The 23,853-nt window shown below is 41.2% G+C and overlaps 1 protein-coding gene and 1 pseudogene across 2 annotated transcripts; one reads left to right on the top strand and one right to left on the bottom strand.

Moving 5' to 3' along the window:
• Nucleotides 1-89: 89 nt before the first annotated feature.
• On the bottom strand, nt 90-8,519 carry LOC129366675 (zinc finger protein 616-like; annotated as a pseudogene).
• Nucleotides 8,520-9,704: 1,185 nt separating this feature from the next.
• On the top strand, nt 9,705-22,798 carry LOC129366620 (PH and SEC7 domain-containing protein 2). 2 transcript variants are annotated; one of them, XM_055040589.1, is made up of 17 exons: nt 9,705-9,792; nt 9,886-10,011; nt 12,178-12,761; nt 13,051-13,135; nt 13,268-13,781; nt 16,110-17,030; nt 18,447-18,527; nt 18,617-18,729; nt 18,820-18,878; nt 18,953-19,042; nt 19,133-19,176; nt 19,264-19,430; nt 20,308-20,378; nt 20,458-20,603; nt 20,717-20,861; nt 21,269-21,415; nt 21,495-22,798. In XM_055040589.1, exons 3-17 carry the CDS (start codon nt 12,297-12,299, stop codon nt 21,777-21,779), a joined length of 3,333 nt encoding a protein of 1,110 aa, XP_054896564.1. In that variant the 5' UTR covers nt 9,705-9,792; nt 9,886-10,011; nt 12,178-12,296; the 3' UTR covers nt 21,780-22,798. The 2 variants fall into 2 exon arrangements, with proteins under 2 accessions (XP_054896564.1, XP_054896565.1); XM_055040590.1 differs by having other exon boundaries at nt 9,724-9,778.
• The last annotated feature ends 1,055 nt before the right edge of the window (nt 22,799-23,853 follow it).

The following is a 23,853-nucleotide window of genomic DNA, read 5'->3' as shown; positions in this document are numbered from 1 at the left end:
ATTAACAAACTGTTTCTGCATCCGATCTTAAAATGAATTAACATTGAACATTTTTGACATTTATGTAACTTGGCAGAATACAAATAAAAGAAGATTCAATAACAAAATCATTTATTTTAAAATGTTTCATTTGGTGATGCTACATAGAAAAGGAGCAGATTTTGTACACGATGTAGTAAAATATGCTAAACACTCAAACTGATTTGTAGCTAACTCTACAGCAGTGAATTCTTTACTGTTTCTCTGTTATTCACAGACTTTTATACAACTGCGTATTAGGGCCATTGTAAGATAAAAAAAAGGAGGAAATTTGTGCCAAAAAACTCAGAAATTTTAGATTAATTTCAGACATTTTCTAGACAAAAAACAAGGCAATTCCAAAAGGCTATTATTTTTTCTTTACTTTTGAAACAAAATTTCAAAATTTTGTACAAGTCTTTTTTTGTTTTGGCAAATTTTTTGGACATGTTTTGGGAGGGAAATTTATTTATTCATTTTTTTCTCTCTCTACTGTGGCTCTGACATGCCGCTGTACTTTTAGGCCGACTAGTTTAAGTTTCTGTCATGTCTTGTAGTCGCAGAAGCAGAGACTGCGGCCTCACTTGTACTTCCTGCGCTCTGCAGGGTGCTCTCCTGCGACGCGTGAATCTTGAGGTGCTTCCTCAAGCTGGAATTATCGGCGTAGGTCTTCCCGCACTGACCGCAGCAGAAAAGCTTCTCTTTGGTGTGCACCAGCTCGTGTCTCCTCAGGTGACAGGACCTCCTGAAACGTTTCCCGCAGGACGCGCAGCTGTATTCCTTCTCTCCCGTGTGAGTCTTCTGGTGCAGCTTCAGGCTGCTGGCCACCGTGAACTTCCTGCCGCACTCGTCGCAGCCGTACGGCCGTTCTCCTGTGTGCATCCGCATGTGGATCTTGAGGTGTCCGGTCTGACTGAAGGTCTTTCTGCACAGCTCACAGCTGTACGGCCTCTCCCCTGTGTGGGTCCTGTAATGAGTTTTGAGGTCGCCGAGACTGTTGAACCTCTTGCAGCACTGAGAACAGCCATAGGGGCGCTCGCCCGTGTGGATCCTCTCGTGCATCCGCAGGTTTCTGACATTTCGGAATGTTTTGCCACACTGCCGGCAACCGTATGGCTTCTCCCGGTGTGAGTCCTCAGGTGGACTTTAAGTTGGTTGTTCTCATTGAAGCGCTTCTCGCAGTAAGAGCAGGCGTAGGGCTTCTCGCCGGTGTGGATCAGTTTGTGCACCCTTAGCTGGCTGGGGTGGGAGTAGGTCTTGCTGCAGAACGGTCGTTCTCCTGTGTGAATGCGACGGTGGGATATGAGGTCTTTTACTTTTGAAACTCACAAATTTTCAAAATTTTTCACAAGATTTTTTTTGTTTCGGCAAATTTTTTGGACATGTTTTGGGAGGGAAATTTATTTATTCATTTTTTTCTCTCTCTACTGTGGCTCTGACATGCCGCTGTACTTTTAGGCCGACTAGTTTAAGTTTCTGTCATGTCTTGAAGTCGCAGAAGCAGAGACTGCGGCCTCACTTGTACTTCCTGCGCTCTGCAGGGTGCTCTCCTGCGACGCGTGAATCTTGAGGTGCTTCCTCAAGCTGGAATTATCGGCGTAGGTCTTCCCGCACTGACCGCAGCAGAAAAGCTTCTCCTTGGTGTGCACCAGCTCGTGTCTCCTCAGGTGACAGGACCTCCTGAAACGTTTCCCGCAGGATGCGCAGCTGTATTCCTTCTCTCCCGTGTGAGTCTTCCGGTGCCACTTCAGGCTGCTGGCCACCGTGAATTTCTTGCCGCACTCGTCGCAGCCGTACGGCCGTTCTCCTGTGTGCATCCGCATGTGGATCTTGAGGTATCCGTTCTGACTGAAGGTCTTTCTGCACAGCTCACAGCTGTACGGCCTCTCCCCTGTGTGGGTCCTGTAATGAGTTTTGAGATCGCCGAGGGTGGTGAACCTCTTGCAGCACTGAGAACAGCCATAGGGGCGCTCGCCCGTGTGGAACCTCTCGTGCATCCGCAGGTTTCCGACATTTCGGAATGTTTTGCCACACTGCTGGCAACCGTATGGCTTCTCCCCGGTGTGAGTCCTTAGGTGGACTTTAAGCTTGTTGTTCTCGTTGAAGCGCTTCTCGCAGTAAGAGCAGGCGTAGGGCTTCTCGCCGATGTGGATCCGCCGTTTGTGCACCCTGAGCTGGCTGGGGTGGGAGTAGGTCTTGCTGCAGAGGTTGCAGCCGAACGGTCGTTCTCCTGTGTGAATGCGACGGTGGGATGTGAGGAGGTCGGCACGCTTATATTGTTTCCCACAAAGGTCGCAGCTGTGATCTTTATTTTTGCTGTGAGTTTTGATGTTAACGTTGAGCATATCAGCTTCGCTGAATGTCTTCGGACAGGTTGGGCAGCGTAAAAGCTTGACACTTTGTTCTTGAGTCTCGTCTTCAGCAACAACAGGAGAGTCGCTTTGCTCCAAACCCACTTCTTCTTGCTCCGTATCCTGCATGTGCGTTCCCTCCATCCATCTCTGGGCCGGCTCTGGCTCCAAATAATTCAGTTCATACTTCAACTCTGGGTGAGTCAAACTTTCACCGTCAGCATCCTCCTCTTTCTCAACCTTGATGAAATGTCCCTCCTGTGTGTAGCGATTGGAAACAAGGGAGACTTTAACGCTGCCCTCACTGCCTCTATGGTCAGGGCTTGAAGGATGCAGCTGTTCCTCATTTGTGAAGGAATCACCAGAAACCTCTGAGGCTTCATTCTTTACCAGCGTTGCTGTCTGATTCAGAGAAGGCTGGGAGAGGTCGACGGCACCACTTTCTTCCAAACCAGGCTCTGTCTTCACAGGAACTGAGATCCCTACGGACTTGTCAACAGATGACTGTTCTTCCATTTGATCTGTCTGCAGAAAAACCGGAGCAGAGAATACTCTCTCCTTCAGGTTGCTCTTACGTCTCTTCCTTAAGCCTTTTTTGTCACTGCTGCATATGGACACCTTAAACATGTTGTGGGCGGAGATAGAAGGACGATTGCTCCAGTCGGAGGCAGAATCTTCCTCACATCCATCTGAAAAAGTTAAATGAAAACAATGACCAGGTTGGTACATGTGTAGAATGAATTATATCTGATGTTGCTGAAATGAGTAAAAATCCCGGAAATGTGACACAAAAAGCCACAGTAGAGTCGTAAGTTTATTGTTTTCCACTAGAGGGCGGCTCTAAACACAACAATGAGCTGTCACTACTTATTAAATGTCCATGACATGACTAAACTAAAAGGTTTGACATAATCTCAGTGCTCAAGGGTTATCTGATTTAGGGAAATCAGCATTATATGTAGAATCTAAAAAAATATCCAATGAGAAGGTGAGATGTGAATTAATATGTGTAATATTGTAACACAATTTATTTATTTTTTCTATTTCAAACTTAAAAAGGACGCCACACGGAGGCCCATTTGTTTTAGTGGCTACTCAAAAGGAGAAAGATAAGAAAACATAGCCAACTGCCACAGAGCTGTGCTCAAAGCTACAGTCAGAACAATTAATTAATTATTTGCCCAAACATAAATAATAAATAAATCTAACCTATTTGGCCAGAAAATATTTTAATGACCAAAAAACATAATTTTTTATGCTCTGCCAGGCATGGAGCTGATGTATATTTAGAAAAATTAGTGTCACTGCTTTTTAAATAAAATGTCTGTTTAATAACCATGCTAGTGAGAGGAGAAATGATGAAAACAAACTAGCTGGGGAAACAGTATTTCTTCTGGTTAAAACTGTTCCATGTGAGGTAATAATATACAACTCCCACACAGTTTATGTTTATTAGAACAACTTTAAGACAGCATGGGAGGATATTGCCACACAATTATGTCTACAAAACGTCAAGCTGTTTTCATAGAGAAATTTATTGCTTATTGCATTTGGAAGAATTAGCTCTTATTTTTATGTACTTCCACAAACTGTGACTTATACACTTCATCGTTAAGGGTTTGATGCAATGCTGCAGAATGAACTTAAAGAAGATGAGACTTCTGAATCAAAGTGCAAAGAAAGTTAAGCGCACACACACACGTACTCGCAGTGCACAGGGAATAAACTGCGGACCTGTGTGGTCAGACTCTGCGTCCCTCTGTGCAAGCAGCAGCCGCTTCAGGCCTTCATTCTCGGTCTGGATCGCCTGGTAGGCTCCCTGGTACTCAGAGAGGGTCCGCTCCACCGAGCACAGGATGTCGTTCACCGTCGCTTGAAAAATCCGGTTCAGTGAGGACTCCAGGCACATTTTCAACTCGCTCGTTTTCTCCATTGTGCAGATACCCCGGCAGGTTGGCGCAGACCGCTGGGAAGCAGGAAGAGTGCTTTAGAGGTGGGGTGTGTTTGTGCGCGCGCCGAACGGACATAACAGGAAGTGAAGTCTGTCTCCTCTCACAAGAGGCGGCGGTTTACTTTCCCTAGAGCACAGAGATGCTGCCATCTGCTGTTGTGGAGGAACAAGAAGAATTACGATATATTCGATAACAACAAAACCTTGAAATACAGGTCATGCTAATAATTGGTCACAATAGAAAGCATTTATATATACATGTGCTGTTTTAACAGCAGCAACATGTTGCTAGCTGGAAAGCCACTTAGCTGCAATGCTAATGTAACCAGGTGAGTTTTAAACTCTTACACGCATCCTGAAAGCTGAAGCTATAGCAAGTGAACTGATTCAAACGAGGCCACTAACAAAACCTTCTTCTTCTTCAACGAAGCACAATAAATTTTCCAATCTGTCCAGTTATTTGCTCCCGTTTTTCTTTTTTGCCTTTCTTGCTATTAAGCAACTAATAAATAAAAGCTTCTAGATGTGTGATACTTCTAAAAACAGAACTTTTTACACAATGAGGCAACAGTAAATCAACCAGTAAATCAGATTTGGTTTTGCTCACCGAAGCTTTTAATTATTTTTTTTTACTGACATCAACATTAAAGCTAAGAAACTTTAATGTAACTTTAACTTTAATAACAAAAAGCTGAAATATCTACAAAAGGAGGAAATTTGTGCCAAAAAACTCAGAAATTTTAGATCCAGCGATGTTTGCTGATGGGACTAATTTGATAATGTATTGATTCTGTGCCTGAACATTTCCTTTAAATCTTCATATCTCAGCAATACTTCAGCAGCATAATTTGATGTTGCACAAGCCAGAGGCATAGCTATTACGCAACAAAACATAACTTTTATGTATTTATTAGCATTTCAGTTTTATACACTAGCATTAGGTTTTTGATGATCCAACATTTGGCCCTGGCATACTCATTCTTAAAAACCTCTAATAAATATCTTGGTGTGTACAAAATCTCCACACTATAATTTGTAATTTGGAAAGTTTGACGAAAGATATGAAAAAAGAAAATGAGACAAAAAAAAAAGTATTTTGACTAATATATTTAAATGAGACAAAAATCACAATGACAGTGACAGCTTGCAGATTTAATACATTGTGCACATTGCTACATTATGTAATTGCACATTTACTACAACAAACAACAGCCCTCTCATTCACAGAGCGGGTCACTGTTTCTGGTATCACAGCAAAGACAATAAAAACATCTTGCAGCAGCTCAATCAACAGAGCTCAACACAGATACAAAGACGAATATTAAACACTTCCAGAAAAGCTGACAATAACATCATCAAACAAGTCTACAATCTTATTGTATGAGACCACACAAATTATAATCAAGGCTCTTACATCAGTGGTGTAAATATGTAAAAAAAAAAAAAAAAAAAAACATTCATTCATTTCTTTTTATTTTATGCTTTGAAGGTTTAATAACAAAATCACTATTTTTAAAATGTTTCATTTGGTGATGCTACAACAGGAAAGACAAAGAAAGGGAGCAGATTTTGTAAACGATTTAGTAAAATATGCTAAAAACTCAAACTGATTTGTAGCTAACTCTACAGCAGTGAATTCTTTACTGTTTCTCTGTTATTCACAGACTTTTATACAACTGCGTATTAGGGCCATTGAAGATAAAAAAAAGGAGGAAATTTGTGTCAAAAAACTCAGAAATTTTAGATTAATTTCAGGACATTTTCTAGACAAAAAACAAAGGCAATTTCCAAAAGGCTATTATTTTTTTTTACTTTTGAACAAAATTTCAAAATTTGTACAAGTATTTTTTTGTTTTGCAAATTTTTTGGACATGTTTGGGAGGAAATTTATTATTCATTTTTTTTCTCTCTACTGTGGCTCTGACATGCCGCTGTACTTTTAGGCCGACTAGTTAAGTTTCTGTCATGTCTTGAAGTCGCAGAAGCAGAGACTGCGGCCTCACTTGTACTTCCTGCGCTCTGCAGGGTGCTCTCCTGCGACGCGTGAATCTTGAGGTGCTTCCTCAAGCTGGAATTATCGGCGTAGGTCTTCCCGCACTGACCGCAGCAGAAAAGCTTCTCCTTGGTGTGCACCAGCTCGTGTCTCCTCAGGTGACAGGACCTCCTGAAACGTTTCCCGCAGGACGCGCAGCTGTATTCCTTCTCTCCCGTGTGAGTCTTCTGGTGCAGCTTCAGGCTGCTGGCCACCGTGAACTTCCTGCCGCACTCGTCACAGCCGTACGGCCGTTCTCCTGTGTGCATCCGCATGTGGATCTTGAGGTGTCCGGTCTGACTGAAGGTCTTTCTGCACAGCTCACAGCTGTACGGCCTCTCCCCTGTGTGGCTCCTGTAATGAGTTTTGAGGTCGCCGAGACTGTTGAACCTCTTGCAGCACTGAGCGCAGCCATAGGGGCGCTCGCCCGTGTGGATCCTCTCGTGCATCCGCAGGTTTCCGACATTTCGGAATGTTTTGCCACACTGCCGGCAACCGTATGGCTTCTCCCCGGTGTGAGTCCTCAGGTGGACTTTAAGTTGGTTGTTCTCATTGAAGCGCTTCTCGCAGTAAGAGCAGGCGTAGGGCTTCTCGCCGGTGTGGATCCGTTTGTGCACCCTGAGCTGGCTGGGGTGGGAGTAGGTCTTGCTGCAGAGGTTGCAGCAGAACGGTCGTTCTCCTGTGTGAATGCGACGGTGGGATGTGAGGAGGTCGGCACGCTTATATTGTTTCCCACAAAGGTCGCAGCTGTGATCTTTATTTTTGCTGTGAGTTTTGATGTGAATGTTGAGCAAATCTGCTTCGCTGAATGTCTTCGGACAGGTTGGGCAGCGTAAAAGCTTGACACTTTGTTTTTGAGTCTCGTCTTCAGCAACAACAGGAGAGTCGCTTTGCTCCAAACCCACTTCTTCTTGCTCCGTATCCTGCATGTGCGTTCCCTCCATCCATCTCTGGGCCGGCTCTGGCTCCAAATAATCAGTTCATACTTCAACTCTGGGTGAGTCAAACTTTCACCGTCAGCATCCTCCTCTTTCTCAACCTTGATGAAATGTCCCTCCTGTGTGTAGCGATTGGAAACAAGGGAGACTTTAACGCTGCCCTCACTGCCTCTATGGTCAGGGCTGAAGGATGCAGCTGTTCCTCATCTGTGAAGGAATCACCAGAAACCTCTGAGGCTTCATTCTTTACCAGCGTTGCTGTCTGATTCAGAGAAGGCTGGGAGAGGTCGACGGCACCACTTCTTCCAAACCAGGCTCTGTCTTCACAGGAACTGAGATCCCTACGGACTTGTCAACAGATGACTGTTCTTCCATTTGATCTGTCTGCAGAAAAACCGGAGCAGAGAATACTCTCTCCTTCAGGTTGCTCTTAGTCTCTTCCTGAAGCCTTTTTTGTCACTGCTGCATATGGACACCTTAAACATGTGTGGGTGGAGATAGAAGGACGATTGCTCCAGTCGGAGGCAGAATCTTCCTCACATCCATCTGAAAAAGTTAAATGAAAACAATGACCAGGTTGGTACATGTGTAGAATGAATTATATCTGATGTTGCTGAAATGAGTAAAAATCCCGGAAATGTGACGCAAAAAGCCACAGTAGAGTCGTAAGTTTATTGTTTTCCACTAGAAGGCGGCTCTAAACACAACAATGAGCTGTCACTACTTATTAAATCTCCATGACATGACTAAACTAAAAGGTTTGACTTTTGTTTTAGTGGCTACTCAAAAGGAGAAAAATAAGAAAACATAGCAAACTGCCACAGAGGTGTTCTCAAAGCTACAGTCAGAGCAATTAATTAATTATTTGCCCAAACATAAATAATAAATAAATCTAACCTATTTGGCCAGAAAATATTTTGATGCAATGCAGCAGAATGAACTGCGGACCTGTGTGGTCAGACTCTGCGTCCCTCTGTGCAAGCAGCAGCCGCTTCAGGCCTTCATTCTCGGTCTGGATCGCCTGGAAGGCTCCCTGGTACTCAGAGAGGGTCCGCTCCACCGAGCACAGGATGTCGTTCACCGTCGCTTGAAAAATCCGGTCAGTGAGGACTCCAGGCACATTTTCAACTCGCTCGTTTTCTCCATTGTGCAGATACCCCGGCAGGTTGGCGCAGACCGCTGGGAAGCAGGAAGAGTGCTGGAGAGGTGGGTGTGTGTTTGTGCGCGCGCCGAACGGACATAACAGGAAGTGAAGTCTGTCTCCTCTCACAAGAGGCGGCGGTTTATTTTCCCTAGAGCACAGAGATGCTGCCATCTGCTGTTGTGGAGGAACAAGAAGAATTACGATATATTCGATAACAACAAAACCTTGAAATACAGGTCATGCTAATAATTGGTCACAATAGAAAGCATTTATATATACATGTGCTGTTTTAACAGCAGCAACATGTTGCTAGCTGGAAAGCCACTTAGCTGCAATGCTAATGTAACCAGGTGAGTTTTAAACTCTTACACGCATCCTGAAAGCTATAGCAAGTGTACTGCAGACCATACTTGTATTACTAGAATGAATAGTAAATTTATATTTCTTAAATGGAAAAAAAAAATTACAGAAGTATAATGCAAAAAGTACACTCATTCTTTTACTGGTCTATTAGGCATACTTACATTTTAGTTTATTTAAAAATATTTAAAGTTCACCACAAGTACAGTCTCCTATACTGCTATTTCACATTCTAATTTACTCAAATATATTTAAGTGCATGTTTATACTACTAACACCCACATTTCAGACGTTATATGTAGGAATTACATAGAAATGACTATGTATTTATGAATTAACTTTCCAGAATGTACTTATGCAAAGTTTGTGCAAAACACACACAAAAAAAACAAACACATTTCTTTGTTAAAGCTAATTTTCGAGCTGTGTTGCAAAAGCTCAATCAATTAATCAAATTGTTTCTTATTTAATAAGTAATTTATTATTAATTATATTACATAATTGATATTGAAAGGAATTTTTATTTTATAAATTATACCGACTAACCCTGATTTAAAACGTGTCAGGGCTTCATCCTGGATTTTCTGGCCTTCTGGTATGTTAAAGCCAACTTGCCAATTAGAAAATGAGGTGACGATGACTTATAGTAGTATAATCTGAGTAAGGTCTGGTTTTGCCACATTGCCTGGTTGGTTTTGCAGGAATGAAGGCTGGCCCCTCCCCTTACCTGACCTGTATGTGAACGCCTGTAAGGCCATGGGCGTGTGCTACAAAGCCTCTCAGGTGTCTTTTGAACTTCTGAGTCATCTGCCAATCAGAAAAGAGCTTTTCTTCCTCTTTGTTACCATTCTCGTCTTTCTCTCTTCATCCTTCCTGTCATTTGCTGCTTCGAGACTAACAGAAAAGAAAAGTGTAACACACCTCCAGATGTGGACAGGAAGCTCAGAGACGGAGGACCAGAACTTGCTTGTAACTTTCTGTGGTGTAAGAGACGAAAGGTTGTCTTGGCTTAAAGAGAGCAGATGTGTGGCTTGTTTGTTAAGCAGAGCAGGTTCAAACATAGTCACTTTGGCGTTACTGGTATGTTTCAGGGTGGCTGTGAATGCTCAGCGGCAGACCTGGAGCAACACGGCTGTGCTTTTCCCTCCCACAAGTCTTGACTTAAAACCTCACAGACTGGTTGATCATATGATGTTGCTTTCAAGCGCCCGGAGGGGGTAAGTCATGCTTTTACAGTCTAATAAATTCCTCACAGAGATGTTCTCGTTCTTATTCTTGCTCAGTGTTACGTATTATGTATCCGATGCTTTTGCCAAGCAGACTTGGTGTTTTTTTAAACTGATATAGAAGATCTATCACACTCTTTTGTCATTTGCAAATTTCAGACCTTTAACTTTACCTTGGACAGGTTGTTCCTCTTTTTATTTTCTCCCCTCAGGCATCAACATTTAATTTCATACTTCCTAAACTGGTGATGTGCTGCAGTAACTTCCTACTCTGTATAAACCTTTAATTCTTAACGTCTGTCAACAAGGTTCAGCTGAATGTGGGCTTTGTGTTTCCTGTTATATTTTTGTGTTTTATTTTAAAAACTGTACAATTTCCACTATTGAAAGCTTTATAATCATATAAGGGTTTTGTTGTGATGTTATTATCCACAAAAATACAATTCTTGTAATGTGAAACATTTTTTCTTTAAAAAAAATCATTTCAGCCATGTGTAGTATTTAGTTTTACCTCATTGCTTTCCAAAAATTCAAAAAGGCTGCTCTTTTTCATTCATTACTTTACTTTCACAAAAAAAAGACAAATGTATTTTTTCTAAGCGAGAAATCTTACACGTCAAACAAATTTATTTCAATCTATTCTTCGTTGTTAATGGTAGTTAACTCCTGTTGCATTTGTTGCACTCTGACAGGAACTGAGAACTTTGCACCCACACAGGAAATGTGGTCAAGGTCTGTCCCGGATGTTGGCTTACATGACATGAATGAAATAATAAAAGAAAGACAGAAAAGTTTCAAAAACGAGCATGTGCAAGAAAGAAGGAGATTGTGTTTAAGCTGAAATCATATAAAACCCCCCCAATTACCTGATATGTAACATGTGACTATCTTCCGATGTGGGTCGCTGCTGGTGTTTATGTTCACAACACACTCTGGAGTCAAGTTCACCAGACAGACATCTGCATGTGTTGCAGTGCATGGTGATAAAATGATAAACAGAGGACAAAACGGTTGAACTGCAGCCCCAGAACCCCACCCTGTCTCCATCGAGTCTCTGTCCAGAACACAGCATACATCCTGTCACTCCGCTCCCTTCTGCTGCTCTTTTTTGGTCTCAGGAAGTAGAGATGGCTTTTTGTCTTTAAGGTGTCTTGCACGACACATTGGTAGAAGCAGCAAATCAACAGTAGTTTTAGATGTATATACAATATAGATCAGCTGGAAATATGATGATGTTCAGCATTGCAGAGGCATTCATCTTCGAGCCTTTTTGTGTTTTGTCACAACCACAAAACAAAATCAAGCAGTGCAAGATTATGAAGTAAAAGGAAAAGAATACTTCTCTTTCAGTTTTTTTCTTTCATAATAAAAGCATCTAAAAAAATGCCCCCTTTCATCACAGTTGGAGATGCAGGTAGTTTTGTGATATATGTCTACTATTTTACAATTTGAGCAAGATTCTTTGCTAAATAGCTAAATCTCAGTCAGATTAGATGGATAGTATCTTTGAAGGTTGATTCTGAAATCTTACCACGAATGTTTAGCTGGATTTTTGTTTGAACTTTGTTTGGGCCATTCTACTCCGTAGGCGCACTTTGATTTTTTACAAAAATCAGAAGTAGCTCTGTCTGTTCGTAAACATCCGCTCTGGCCTCAAGTCTTCAGCAGGTTTTCTTCCAGGTTTACTCTTCCAACTGCGACCCTTACTGTTCCTGCTGAATGAAATCATATCCATTATCTGATGAGAACTGTGCATTCAGAGTGATGAGCAGTGTCGATTTTCTCCCAAACTCTTTCTTCTATATGAATTACTGCAAAATGACAGTGGGATGACGTATCTTTTTTTTTTCTTTTTTAATATTTTTCTTCTTTCTACCTGCCTAAAAATCCGGGTTTCTGGAGTGTATCCTCCAGCAAGAAATCCCAGCAATTTACAGTAAAGTTTGTGACTGTAATGAATACCCTTGGAGGGAATAGCTTTTGTCTGTTGAATATTTAAATTGTCCTGAGGAGATATTATTTTTAACCAGTTTTGTTTTTGCTTTTGATCACCCGTTTGATTCAACTATCTGCACAGCTGATTCAAGAATACAAATTATTTGTTTTATCTGAGTTCAAATTAAAATGTTTCTACTGTTTGTTTTCTTAATCCAACAGAAATGGCACCTTGTAAAAGTATCATGACTAATCCAGGAGGGGAGGACTTTTTGTAAATGAACAGCTTCATCACCCCTCTCTGACAAAAAGCTGGCAACTTTACTGCCTACGAGGCGCCGATGGAGGAGGAGAACCCGAGTGCTTCTCTGCCGGATGTTGTAGAGGCAGAACTGCCGCGTGACTCGCAGACCTCAGCGGATCAGAGCGTAAATGGAGAATGTGGGGAGCTGGGGTCTGGTGATGAGGCAGAGATGAGCGAGACACACACCTCTCCTGAAGAGGCAGAACAGCTGGAGGAAACTATGTGGACTCTGCAGCCCATCACCTGCACCAGCTCCTCTCTTTCCTTCGCCAGTGTGGGATGGGACATGCCCATCTTCTCCGCAGAGATGACTGACAGCAGCTTGGCCAATCAGCTTTACTCCGAGGGCGTGACGAGTCTGAACAGCACTTCCTTCTCTCATCACCATCAGCCTCAAGATGTTACTGCCGAGCCTTGCGAGCAGGAGGACAAAGAGGAACCAGATGAGGTTGAGGCACGGCCTCTAAACCCAGCTACTGAGAGCGCCGGAAATGACTATAAGGTATGAAATGTGTCAGAAAAAGAGGAGGTGTGACACTTTCCTGCCTCTGTTACTTGTTGCTGACAATTTAATCCACAACTAAAAGCGAATCATGTCATTAAGCCTAATCTTACTGGATTTAAGAGTTTACATCCGGTGTTTTTGTTGCTAATTTGGGTTTCTGTGGTGAATGCGGGAGTAAATGAGCATATGTGTTGTTGGTCAGATGAGTGCAGCTCCATGAACTCAGAGGGAATCACAAGTTTTTCTCCGTAAGCTCACGCTCAGTAGTCTGTGTTGCAATTTTCAGCCATGTGATGCTGCAGATGAGAACGAGCCAACGAAACAGGAAAAGGAAGATTCAGCAGCAGAGCAGTCTGAAAGCAGCAGCACCGGTATGTATCAGAGCGACTCTGTTACATTAGTTTTAGTTGGATATTATTTGTGTTTCAATTTGAGACGAAGCGTGTATCACTTCTTGACCCACCTTTCTCACCGTGTTTAACCTCTTCTGTCAAATCTTCAAGGAATTTCAGATTCAGAGGAAGACGATGGAAGTCCAGTAACGTCAGATGAGGACCTATTAAAAACTTCTGACAAGATCCAGTGTTCATCAGAAGACGTGGACACTTTTTTAGATGTGAAACTCGAAAAGGAACAAGAGGTCACAGTTCTGCTGAGTGAGCAAGAAGACTCGGAAGGAGAACAGGCCTCAACAAACGGTGTTGACACTGACGGAGCGACGGAGGACTGGAGCGAGGTTCCAGAAGAGAAGAGTTTCAGTAACATTTCCGACCAGGAGGAACCGGCTTCGGCAGATTGTTTTGAGACTACACAAGCGACAGAGGAGGGGTGTGGGGGACAAGAAGAGCAGAGCTTCACTGATGCTTTCATCGAGGAGGAACCGACCGCAGCGGATTGTGTCGAAAGCCAGGAAGAGCGTCAGGACGTGAGCGAGGTTGAGGAACGGCAGAATTTCACCGACATTTCCAATGAGGAAGAACATGAGGAGGCAGAAACCGTCAGCTCTCTGAGTTATCTGTGAGTATTGTTCATTCAAAAAAGGGAAGAGGACATATGCAATTACAGCAAAGCCAGAGGAGAAAATAAAGAAGCAACAAATTACAGAGGCTGATCCACATTTTATCAAATGAAAATGACTTCATTACATTGAACATCTACTCGTTCATCATGACTGCTAATGAGTCGGCGTTATCTAAAAGATAAGGAACAGTTCTGTTACAACATATTCACATTTAAATACACTTACCACATATGAGAAACAATTTCTATTTCAACCACATGATCTGATCTTTTCATATAATGTTTAAAACTGGTAAACTCCAGTAAAGCTCTCAGAAATGTTGGTAAACTAGGATAAAATATGCAATCAGTCCAAGTTCTCAGTATGTTTAACCATATTACCTGACAGCTGTAATGCATGTTTATTAGCATAGCACATTCGGTGCAATTGCTTGACATAATGAATATTTAAATTACAGTGATATAATTTGGAAAGTAATGAAATATTGGAATAAATCAATGGTGTTAATCTTAGTCACATTTAAATAGCTTTAAACAGGTGGACTTTTTTAGCCTTGATTTGGAGAAACTCTTTGTTTCAGGTGTTTTGCAGTTTTCTGGAAGCTTGTTCAGGTTGGAGGAGCATTAAAACTGACTGCTCCTTCTCTATGTTTGGTTCTGGTTCTTTGGATGCAGAGCAGAGCAGAATCAAAAGACCACAGTGGTCTGAAAGGCTGATACAACAGCAACAACAGATCTTTGATGCATTCAGTAACTTATAAACCAATAAAGGTAATCTGAAGTCTCTTCTGTGACTTTAGGCCTGGAGAGATGTGCTCTATCTTCCTGGTTTTAGTCAGGATGTGAGCAGCAGATTGTTTAGGCAGAGCTACGAAGAGTGTAGATCTAAAGGACTTGTTGTTTGATCAGAAGTGAATTTACAAACTTATTAAAATTTTTTAGATAACGCAACGATTCAAAAAAATAAGTCAATTGTTCATTGTACTGGAATTGAACTCCCACTTAGTCTCATTTTGTTGGAGCCTTAGATTGCTTGAGATTGGGAATTGTCTTAAATTTCCGCTCTATAATATTTTTAAATTTATTTTAGAAAACCTTTAAATCGAGCATCAGCCAGGTATTGATGTCAAGCCAAGCAAAGGTTCGAAAAAGTTAAGGTTTCAGAGTCAAACATGTTTCTATATGGTTTAAAGTCAGTTTGGCTAATCAGAGAGCATGAAGCTGCTGCTGTGCACTGCATGTTAGCAGACTGAAAGAAGTTTCCCCTCACTTACAAGAAAAGTAGCTGTTTGAAATATTTAGTTCTTTTTGGATCAAACATGAAAACTAAGAAGACGAGTAATACTGTTTAGAGCAAAGATTCAGCCTAATAAACAAGTAAACATAAGATTGTTATATTGTGTTCCTCTCTGACGAGCAGAATACCTAAAATGTATCCTCCTTTGCATTAAGCACTAGTGAACCACAAAATTGGCAAAAATCTGTTCTATATCTTTGTTTTTCTGTGTCAAATCAAAATGACATTAAATTAGAGTTTTTATATACATTTCTTTTGTGGCTGTTTCTGAATATTATAAATTTTAGCTTTTACAGTTTTGTATGAATACAGTGAAACTGTGGTGTTTGTACTCAAGGTTATTGTACCATGAGGATCTCATTCTGGTCAGTTGTTACTTTAAGTGGAACGCCAAAGAGCTCCTCTAAAGTCATCACTCAAGTCTTTCCTTCTGGGCTTTTTGCCACCACTATCCTGAATATTTCAAACCTGCAAACTGCTTTCAGAAGTGAAAGCTCTTTTTTCCTATGCTTTTAATTGCCATTAAAATTACTGCTACTTTCCCTCTGAATCATTATACAAGCAGTAAAGACATTTTCACACTCCACTTCTGCATTTTGACTTAGCCAAAGAACTGACATGCTGTAATGATGAACTGTGTGATTTTTTTTCTCCTATGTTGAGTTCAATGCAATCTTTTTTCAGGTTTAAGTTGGGACAGTATATTACCCGCCTGCAAGATGACGCTACAAATAAAACTAGCTTTAAATCAATTAATGATAGTTTCAGTCGAAGCCTTCTGCTTCTAACAGGAACACTGATCACATCCTGTTTCTAAAAGTTAGGCTGCCACATTAGCATTTCCTCCAGTTTAACACACCGTTTTTTAAAATTTTTGTATTATTTTTACTCACACCTTTCTAAATAGCTGTCAGTGTTGAGTTACCAGTGTTTCCTACCTCTGAATTCTTCTTTTATGTTCACACCTTTGCAGAATTTTGGACTATTTTAAAAATATTCTCAAAGCATGTTTGTTTGATGCCTTTTAGGGAAGTACCTGCAGAAGTGCCGCAAACAGACAAAACTGGACTAAGCACACCTGCTGATACGCCGAAAGAGTTACAAGAGCTTCCAGAGGACAGTGGACATTCAGAGGACGAGAAGGACGCAGAGACACCGGATCAGTTAGGTGACGATCTCTCTGTGCTGCCTGAGGAAATGTGTGAAGAAGTGGAGGAGAAAGTGGATCCTGAGCTGTCAGAGTCCGAGGATAACATCGAGGAAGTGTCAGAAGAGCAGGCAGAAAAAGCGGACAGCGCAGAAAACTCATCAGATTGGGCGGAAGACCCTGCAAATCTGGAGGAGACAAACTCTTTAGAGCAACCGGAGTGTGGCCAAGACAGAGCAGCGTCAGAGACCGAACCGGGTGAGACGAGCGAGGAGCCCAAGAAGATGCATCCAGATGAGTCTGATCAGCTTCAGGACCAGTCCCCAGAGATGACATCACCAAACCAGTTAACCCCACCAGAAGCTCCAGAGGATCAACCAGAGCAGACAGCTTGTGATGAAGCTAAGGAGTCTGCAGTTGCGGGCAATCCATCAGAGCTGAATGAGCTGCCACAGCAAACATGCCGCTCGTCTGAGCAGCCGGGACCCTCAGACAAGATGAATGAGTCAGAAACGACAGAACAGCTGTCGCCTGACAACGAAGCTGCGCCGCTGGATGAAGAGGCAGAGTCCAACCACACGGGCCGAGAGTCTGAGACGTTGGTCCAGACTGAAGACGTTGGGATTACTGACAGTGAGAGCCCGGCAGGAGTTGTGTCTAACGGAGATGAACACGAGGATTCGGCGGCGCCTTACGCTAACGGGGGTAATGTGGACAGAGAAAAGGCTCAGCGACTCGCTGAGCAACTGTTTAAGCTGGACAACATCCAACGCTCAGATGTGGTGAAACATCTGGACAAAGAGTAAGCACACATTCAGAGACTTTCATTATTATTCAATGTATGCTTGTTTTCATTCTTTAGATATACAGCTTAAAGGTTTGCATGAGCATTAAAGTGTTTTTATGCCGATGAGATGACATTAGCTTAGTTTTATTATTTAATCATGACCAAGAGACAGTGTGAAAATGTTTCTGATCAGCACATAAAAAAACATTGTTTTAACTTCCTGCTTTCAGAGGGTTTTCTACTTTACATCTTATTATCATAATATGCTGATTACTGCTATGCAGAAATCTCAAGGTATTCTGTCTTTGCGTCTGATGAAAAAAACATCACGAGTTTTACTTTCTAAAACTGCTGAACTCGATCCCAGGTTGCTCTGGCCCATTTATAGAGCTTTGGTGAGAAAATGTAATTAATTTAAAAGGAAGCCTTGGACTGATCTCAACATTTGTTTTGGCAGATGAGTCAGTTTAGAAGGAGTTTAATAACATTTAAGTTCATTTAATCAAAGTATTGATTTGTTCTTTAATTTGGCTGAAATGAAAGTGATACCAAGGATAAATCAATCTATTTTATGTTTTGCTTTTAAATGTCAGGCTTGACTAGTAGTAGAAGTAAATTAGTCTCTTTCATTCAATAGGCAGAGAGTGCATGGGATAAAATCTGGAAACATTTCACAAGCTCAGTCTCGCTCTCTGGATTTGAAATGTAAGGAGTATGATTTTCTAATTTTGGATTGTTTCCAGATATTTGAGCACAGGAAAAAATGAAAATACAATTATTTAAAAGAAAAGTTGTTGGTCTCTTGACAAGACAGGCCCTGTCTTGTCCAGGTAAAACAGGCCCTCAGGTAAAACACCAAGTATTTTTTATTGGAATTTCAATTAAAAAAAAGAAATATTTTATTGGAATAGCTTCCATTAGTTTCTTGGAAAGGTGAGGTGAGTTACCACAGCTAATAAGACATTTGGATATTGTTTGTTTTTTTCATTCTATATAGATATACAAACAAACAAAAACAAAAGGTCATTTTTATATCTGTAACTTAAACTCAGGTGTTTTATGAAAAGTATTTCATTATGTTTCATGTGTAAAATAAGAATCGTTAGATTTGTTCATTTTAATCCTACATTTGTGTCAAAAACTGGTTTTGGTGCTGATAAATTTATTTGAAATTAAAATTGTTACATTGCATCTCAAATCACATCCTTAAGTGTGTAAATATTTCAAATATCAGAGGCTGATATGAATCTACTCATATAAATACATACATTCCAGGGTCAAATTTATTTTTTGAACTTTTTGTTAGTAGCGGTTTACATACATGAGTTTCTCTAAATGATTAGCTGCTATTCTCCAACAGTTTGTGTTTGGCTTCTTCATGTTAATTTCTGACACAAATATATTCATATGTAATTTTTTTCCTGTGTTTAGTAATGACTTCAGTCATGCTGTCGGAGAGGAATACCTCAAATTCTTTGATTTCTCCGGCCAAACTCTGGATCAGGCCCTCAGGTAAAATACCACAGACGGATATTTGTGTCTTATGAAACACCTGCATGAAACACATTTCTTTTAATCCTTTTTCACGCTCTCATCCCTAGATCTTTTCTGAAGGTCGTCGTATTGATAGGGGAGACCCAGGAGAGAGAACGAGTGCTGCAGCATTTCTCCAACCGCTTCCACGAGTGCAACCCCAACTCCTACTCCTCCCCCGGTGAGACAGACATGCGTCACGCTTAAAGACGCAGCTGCGACGATTCATTCATGTCTAACATCTGTCTCTGTCTCTTCTGGATGTCCTCAGGGGCCGCGTTGGCTCTGACCTGCGCTTTGATGCTTCTCAACACTGACTTGCATGGACAGGTGAGACCAAACAGCCCCTAAGGTTTGCTTTAGACTGATTTGTTCGGCTTTTAAGCAATCATGTTGGTTTACAGAATGTAGGAAAATCCATGTCTTCATCGAAGTTTGTGACCAACCTGGATGGGATGAATGAGGGAGGAAACTTCAACAAGGAGCTGCTGAAAGTAAAATATTAACATTTTTCTTCTCCAAGCTAAAGTCTAAAACTCGTATATCAAAACTGATGTAACTTTTCTCTTGCATTTATATTGTAGAGTCTTTATAATTCCATAAAGAGTGAACCGCTGGAGTGGGCCGTGTAAGTAACCCATCCAAAAAAACTTGACCAGATCAATGATTCCAGCACACGACCTCATTCATGTTTTCACTTGATCCTGTGGCGAAGGGATGAGGAGGAGCTGAAGAACCTGGTGGATGACAGTGCAGGAGACGACGCTCCCCTGCGCTCAAAATCCAACCCGTTCTTGGACGTTCCTCAGGACAAAAAGGCCACCGTGGTCAAAGAGGGATTCCTGCAGAGGAAGCTGCATGCCGACATCAACGGAAAACGCAGTGAGTGGGACTGACCCACATATATCCTACATTACATCACATTAGACATAACAATTTACAAAGCAGGAGAATAGCAGTATTGAGATGGACATTATATGGTGTTTTGTGCTCTAGTAGAAACATAGAACAATTATTTTTAAAGCTTTGCATTGGCACAGGTTCACGTGTAACAGACTTAGACGAGAGACCAGTTCCAAGTTTAGGTTTCAGCATCAGAGCAGAAAGAGCTCCATAATTGATACCATTAATAATACATAATACAGGCATACTTTTACTTTTACACCCAATAAATGTATAAATGAATACTTGTATTCCTTCACTGAATGAATAAATGTATAAAGTGTGTTTTAGAGCCAAAGTTTATGGATTTTTGCAGTGAGGGTTAGCATGAAATTGAAATGAAAGCAGAAAATGTGGTTTATGAAATACAAGTACTTTGTATTTCATATTTAACATTTCCCCATTTTCCAATCTGTTTTTGAAATAAGGAAAAATCTAGCCCTAAATAATTGATCTTGAGTTGCGTTTGTGGGCCACATAAAATCATTCTGAGAGCCACAAATGACCCACGGACCTTCATTTGGACATCCCTAGTCTAGCATTACTAATAATGAACAATTACATAACTTTGAATTTGTAGTTGCTGAATTCAAATTAGTATTTCTCTACAAGATCTGTAAATTTATTAACTTATGGAAGAAGTCCACAACAGTATTCATCAATAAAACTAGTTTTGATGTGCTTTTTGAACATAATGATGCTAAAGCCTTATTTTAGATGCCTGATAGTTGCTTGACAGATTTGATTAAGATCTGTATGTTAGTGATGTAAGTCGTTGGTCATGATAGATCTGCTGAATGTTGTTGTTTTGTGGCAGCTCCCTGGGGGAAACGGGGCTGGAAACCTTTCTTTGCAGAGCTGAAGGGAATGACCCTTTACTTACAGAAGGTCAGTGACTCAGCTCCTAATTCTCCCAACATCATAAAGCTCTTTTTCTTGATCCTGAGTTGTCTGTGTTGTGTGTCAGCATGATTATCGCAGAGATCATCCGGTGACCGAGGACATGGTGGGAGTCCATCACTCCCTGGCTGAGCCGGCAAACGATTACACCAAGAAGCCGCACGTGTTCCGCCTGCAGACGGCCGATTGGAGGGTTTTTCTCTTCCAGGCGTCGTAAGTCGCATAGAATCGGCAGGGCGAGATATTTGTGTTTGTGTGCAAGACCGCAGGTTTCCTCTAAAGAAGTTGATGGTGACAAATGGAGTGTTGGGCGGATTTTCTCTCAGATCCAAAGCAGAGATGAATTCATGGATCCGCCGCATCAACTTGGTTTCCGCTCTTCACTCGTCTCCTCCGTTCCCCGCCGCCGTCGGCTCCCAGAGGAGGTTCTTCAGGCCGATACTTCCTGCCTCAAAGTCTGCACACTCTCTGGTATGCATTTCAGTCTTCTGTGGTAACAAATTACAAGTTGCATTGCTAGAACTTGGTTTTAAAAGACCTTATGTTTTGATAATTGTGCTTGTGTAACTTTTCAGTTTATGTTGCGACAGACTTTTCTGTATCAATTGAATAAACAGTAAAAAAATATATTCTAGTCAATGTGATGCAGAAGCCAAACGGTCAAAGTCAGAGGCAGGTAGAGTACAAAAAAAAATGTCCTCCAGTAAGAGAAGAACAATTTTGACATCTTTTTACATAAGTAAGAGTAAAAATTAGCCATTCAAGAAATTCCAAAAACAATACATCCACAAACCTCCAAGTTTACTGTTTTCTTCTGGTTCTGGTTAGAGACCAGAAATGTAACCTTTGACCTCTTTACTGTCATTTTCCTTATGTAGGAACATCAGCTGCAGTGTCACGCAGGAAAACTGGACTCCTTCAAAGCCGACCTGTTGCATCAGCAGGAGAACCCGCCAGACAGCAAAAAAGCTAAAACCAGGGATCTGGAGGAACACCGTGTCAGAACCGAGTACCTGCAGTTCGAGGTACTGGAGCTGCTGAGTGAGCTTAAGCATGAGTGCATGTAGATCTACAGGTTATTCAGTGTTTGTCGTTCAACCACAGGTGTGTCGCTACGAGACCTACATCCAGGTGCTGGAAGCCTGGAAGACAGTGCCGAAGACTGCAGACGACACATTGGCCAGCGCCGACCTGAAACTGTTTGACAAGGCTGCCTGTGGAGACTGCATGGCGGATGAAGACGACGATGAAGCTGGCCTGAAACGGTCTTACTCTAGCCCTTCTCTGGATCTTGAGCTGACCTCTCCGACAATAGTAAAAGTCAAACGTAATATCTCTGAGAGACGGACTTATCGCCGGGCCATCGTCCCTCGATTTAAGGAGGCCTGACATGAAGTGATTGTTGCGCCCAAAGACGCACTTTTAAGTATTTCCGCCGAGATTTTACAGCTAGTGAAATACAAAAAACAAATATCCTCCAAAGATCCACGTAAAAGCCTCCTCAGGAATTTTTTTTACATTTTTGTCTAGTTCATTTTCACATAAATGCGAAATGCACAACTAATAATCTTCATAAATTGAATTGGACTTAACTTGGTTAGTTTTGTCTGAATTTGCAAGTCTTTTATGAACCGAAATATTGTAGCACCAGCATTTATGTTTTCCTTTTGGTCAAAGTGAATGTTTTATGAGGTCACAAACCTTCTTACCGATGTTTACCACAAGAGGGTGCTGTAGAACAGCACATGTCTATACAAATGGAACCAGGAAGAAGAATTGCTTTAGTTTTGTTCTTGTCTTGCACTTTTTTAAAATATAAATATATATAGTTCTACGTGTTCTATTCAAAATGTTAAAATGTTGATTTATTATTTGTTTTTCATCTATGAATTTCTCTCTTAGATGCTTTGTTTAAATGAAGGACTTCTAAAGTAACACGGCATGTTACCCAGCAACTGTTACAAAAACTTGGGTTGAAAATGTTACAGGATTTAAGAAAGCAGCATAACTTGAAATAATTCAGGACATTCATTCCCTACCTGAGCCCAAACTGCAAAATATGGATCAGTGAAGCCCATCTTGGTTCAGTTTGCACAGATAAACTAATAAAGCGTTCACAGGAAATATAAAATGCAGAGTTTGCCACTAGTTTTTAATTTTACTTGGTTATATATATATATATTTTTTCTTAATTACATTTTTTACCCATTATGTTTTGTCTTCCATTTAGTTTTATTACTTTTAGATTAAATTAATTCATTTGTGTTTTTTTTTCAATTTAAATAAAAAGGCAAATGTTATTTTTCTTTTTTTTCTAAATTTTTAAATTTTAAAATTGTCATCTGACTGACTATTGAAATGTACAATGTTTTTTAATGTTTTATATTTAATTTGTTTGAGTCAAAATGTCCATCACAAAATAAAACATTAAATCTAAAACTTTCCTAAACCTTGAATTACTGCGGTAAAACCTAAAAACAGCATAAATGAGACACTCTGTCTCAGGCGAACCTCCTGCGGTTTTGTCTGTTTTCCTGTAAATGATGGCACCAAGCTGGCCCAGGTCCGGCTTTGAGTTTTCTCAGCCTGTTAACCAGCAGTTGTGTACAATGACTGAACCGAACGCGCAAACACAAGACACACAACACACACACACACTCCGAGTAAATACAGAAACGGGATGTGAAGGGGCTGCACAGCCAAGAGCGGGAACAATACTGAACAGGGTCACAATATGAGGTTTTGGTGTCAAAAACTGGCAAAACTTTGCGCATTTACTTTGTGATTTGTATTTATTTATTTTCTGTTGGTGGGTAAACGTCGTGAGGAACACTCAGTCCATAACAACAACAATAGCTCATTGAGATAAAGTCAGATTGTGCTGATGAGAATGACTGATTGGCCAGAGGAGTGACAGTGGCCCCGGGGGCCACCTGTACATTAACAAAATGGCTGGAGAAAGGTATTCTGTTGCAGAATGAAGAAGGTTAATAAATGATAAAACAGGACAGATTTGTAAGGAAATAATGTTATTTGTTTTCACTCTATGCCGTGAGTGCAAGATCAAGACAGGAATGTGAACAACAAAAAGGAAAATGGCGGAAAAAATGTACATGTAGGCCACTCGAATTGTTTCTCTGATTTCAAAATAGAAGAATTTATTAATTGTGCCACAGTTAATGCTCAATGTGCCAATTTGGCCCTAAAGCTCTTCTCACTTGGCCTGCAGAGCATGACTTCAGCAGTGGTGCTGGTGGCCTTGTTCCTTTGAAGAGCCTTCACTCTCCTGATCTGCAGCAACAATAACGCCGGGCCTGAGCAGCAGGGGCTGCGTTCGCTGCCCGGTTCAGAGGGCGACTCGTCCCTGGAACCGGGCTGCTTTTGTTCCATGTGCGCCGCTCCATTCTCAAGCTCTGGGCGACTCAGTCAGGCCTGGGTGGGCAATTAAAAAGCCAAGAGCTCA

The sequence above is a fragment of the Poeciliopsis prolifica genome, unplaced genomic scaffold (assembly GCF_027474105.1).
Source record: "Poeciliopsis prolifica strain line A6 unplaced genomic scaffold, Auburn_PproV2 SCAFFOLD015, whole genome shotgun sequence".
In the NCBI taxonomy this organism is placed as follows: domain Eukaryota; kingdom Metazoa; phylum Chordata; class Actinopteri; order Cyprinodontiformes; family Poeciliidae; genus Poeciliopsis; species Poeciliopsis prolifica.
The sequence above is the reverse complement of the archived record's forward strand: the minus strand, read 5'-3'. Positions and strand labels throughout refer to the sequence as shown.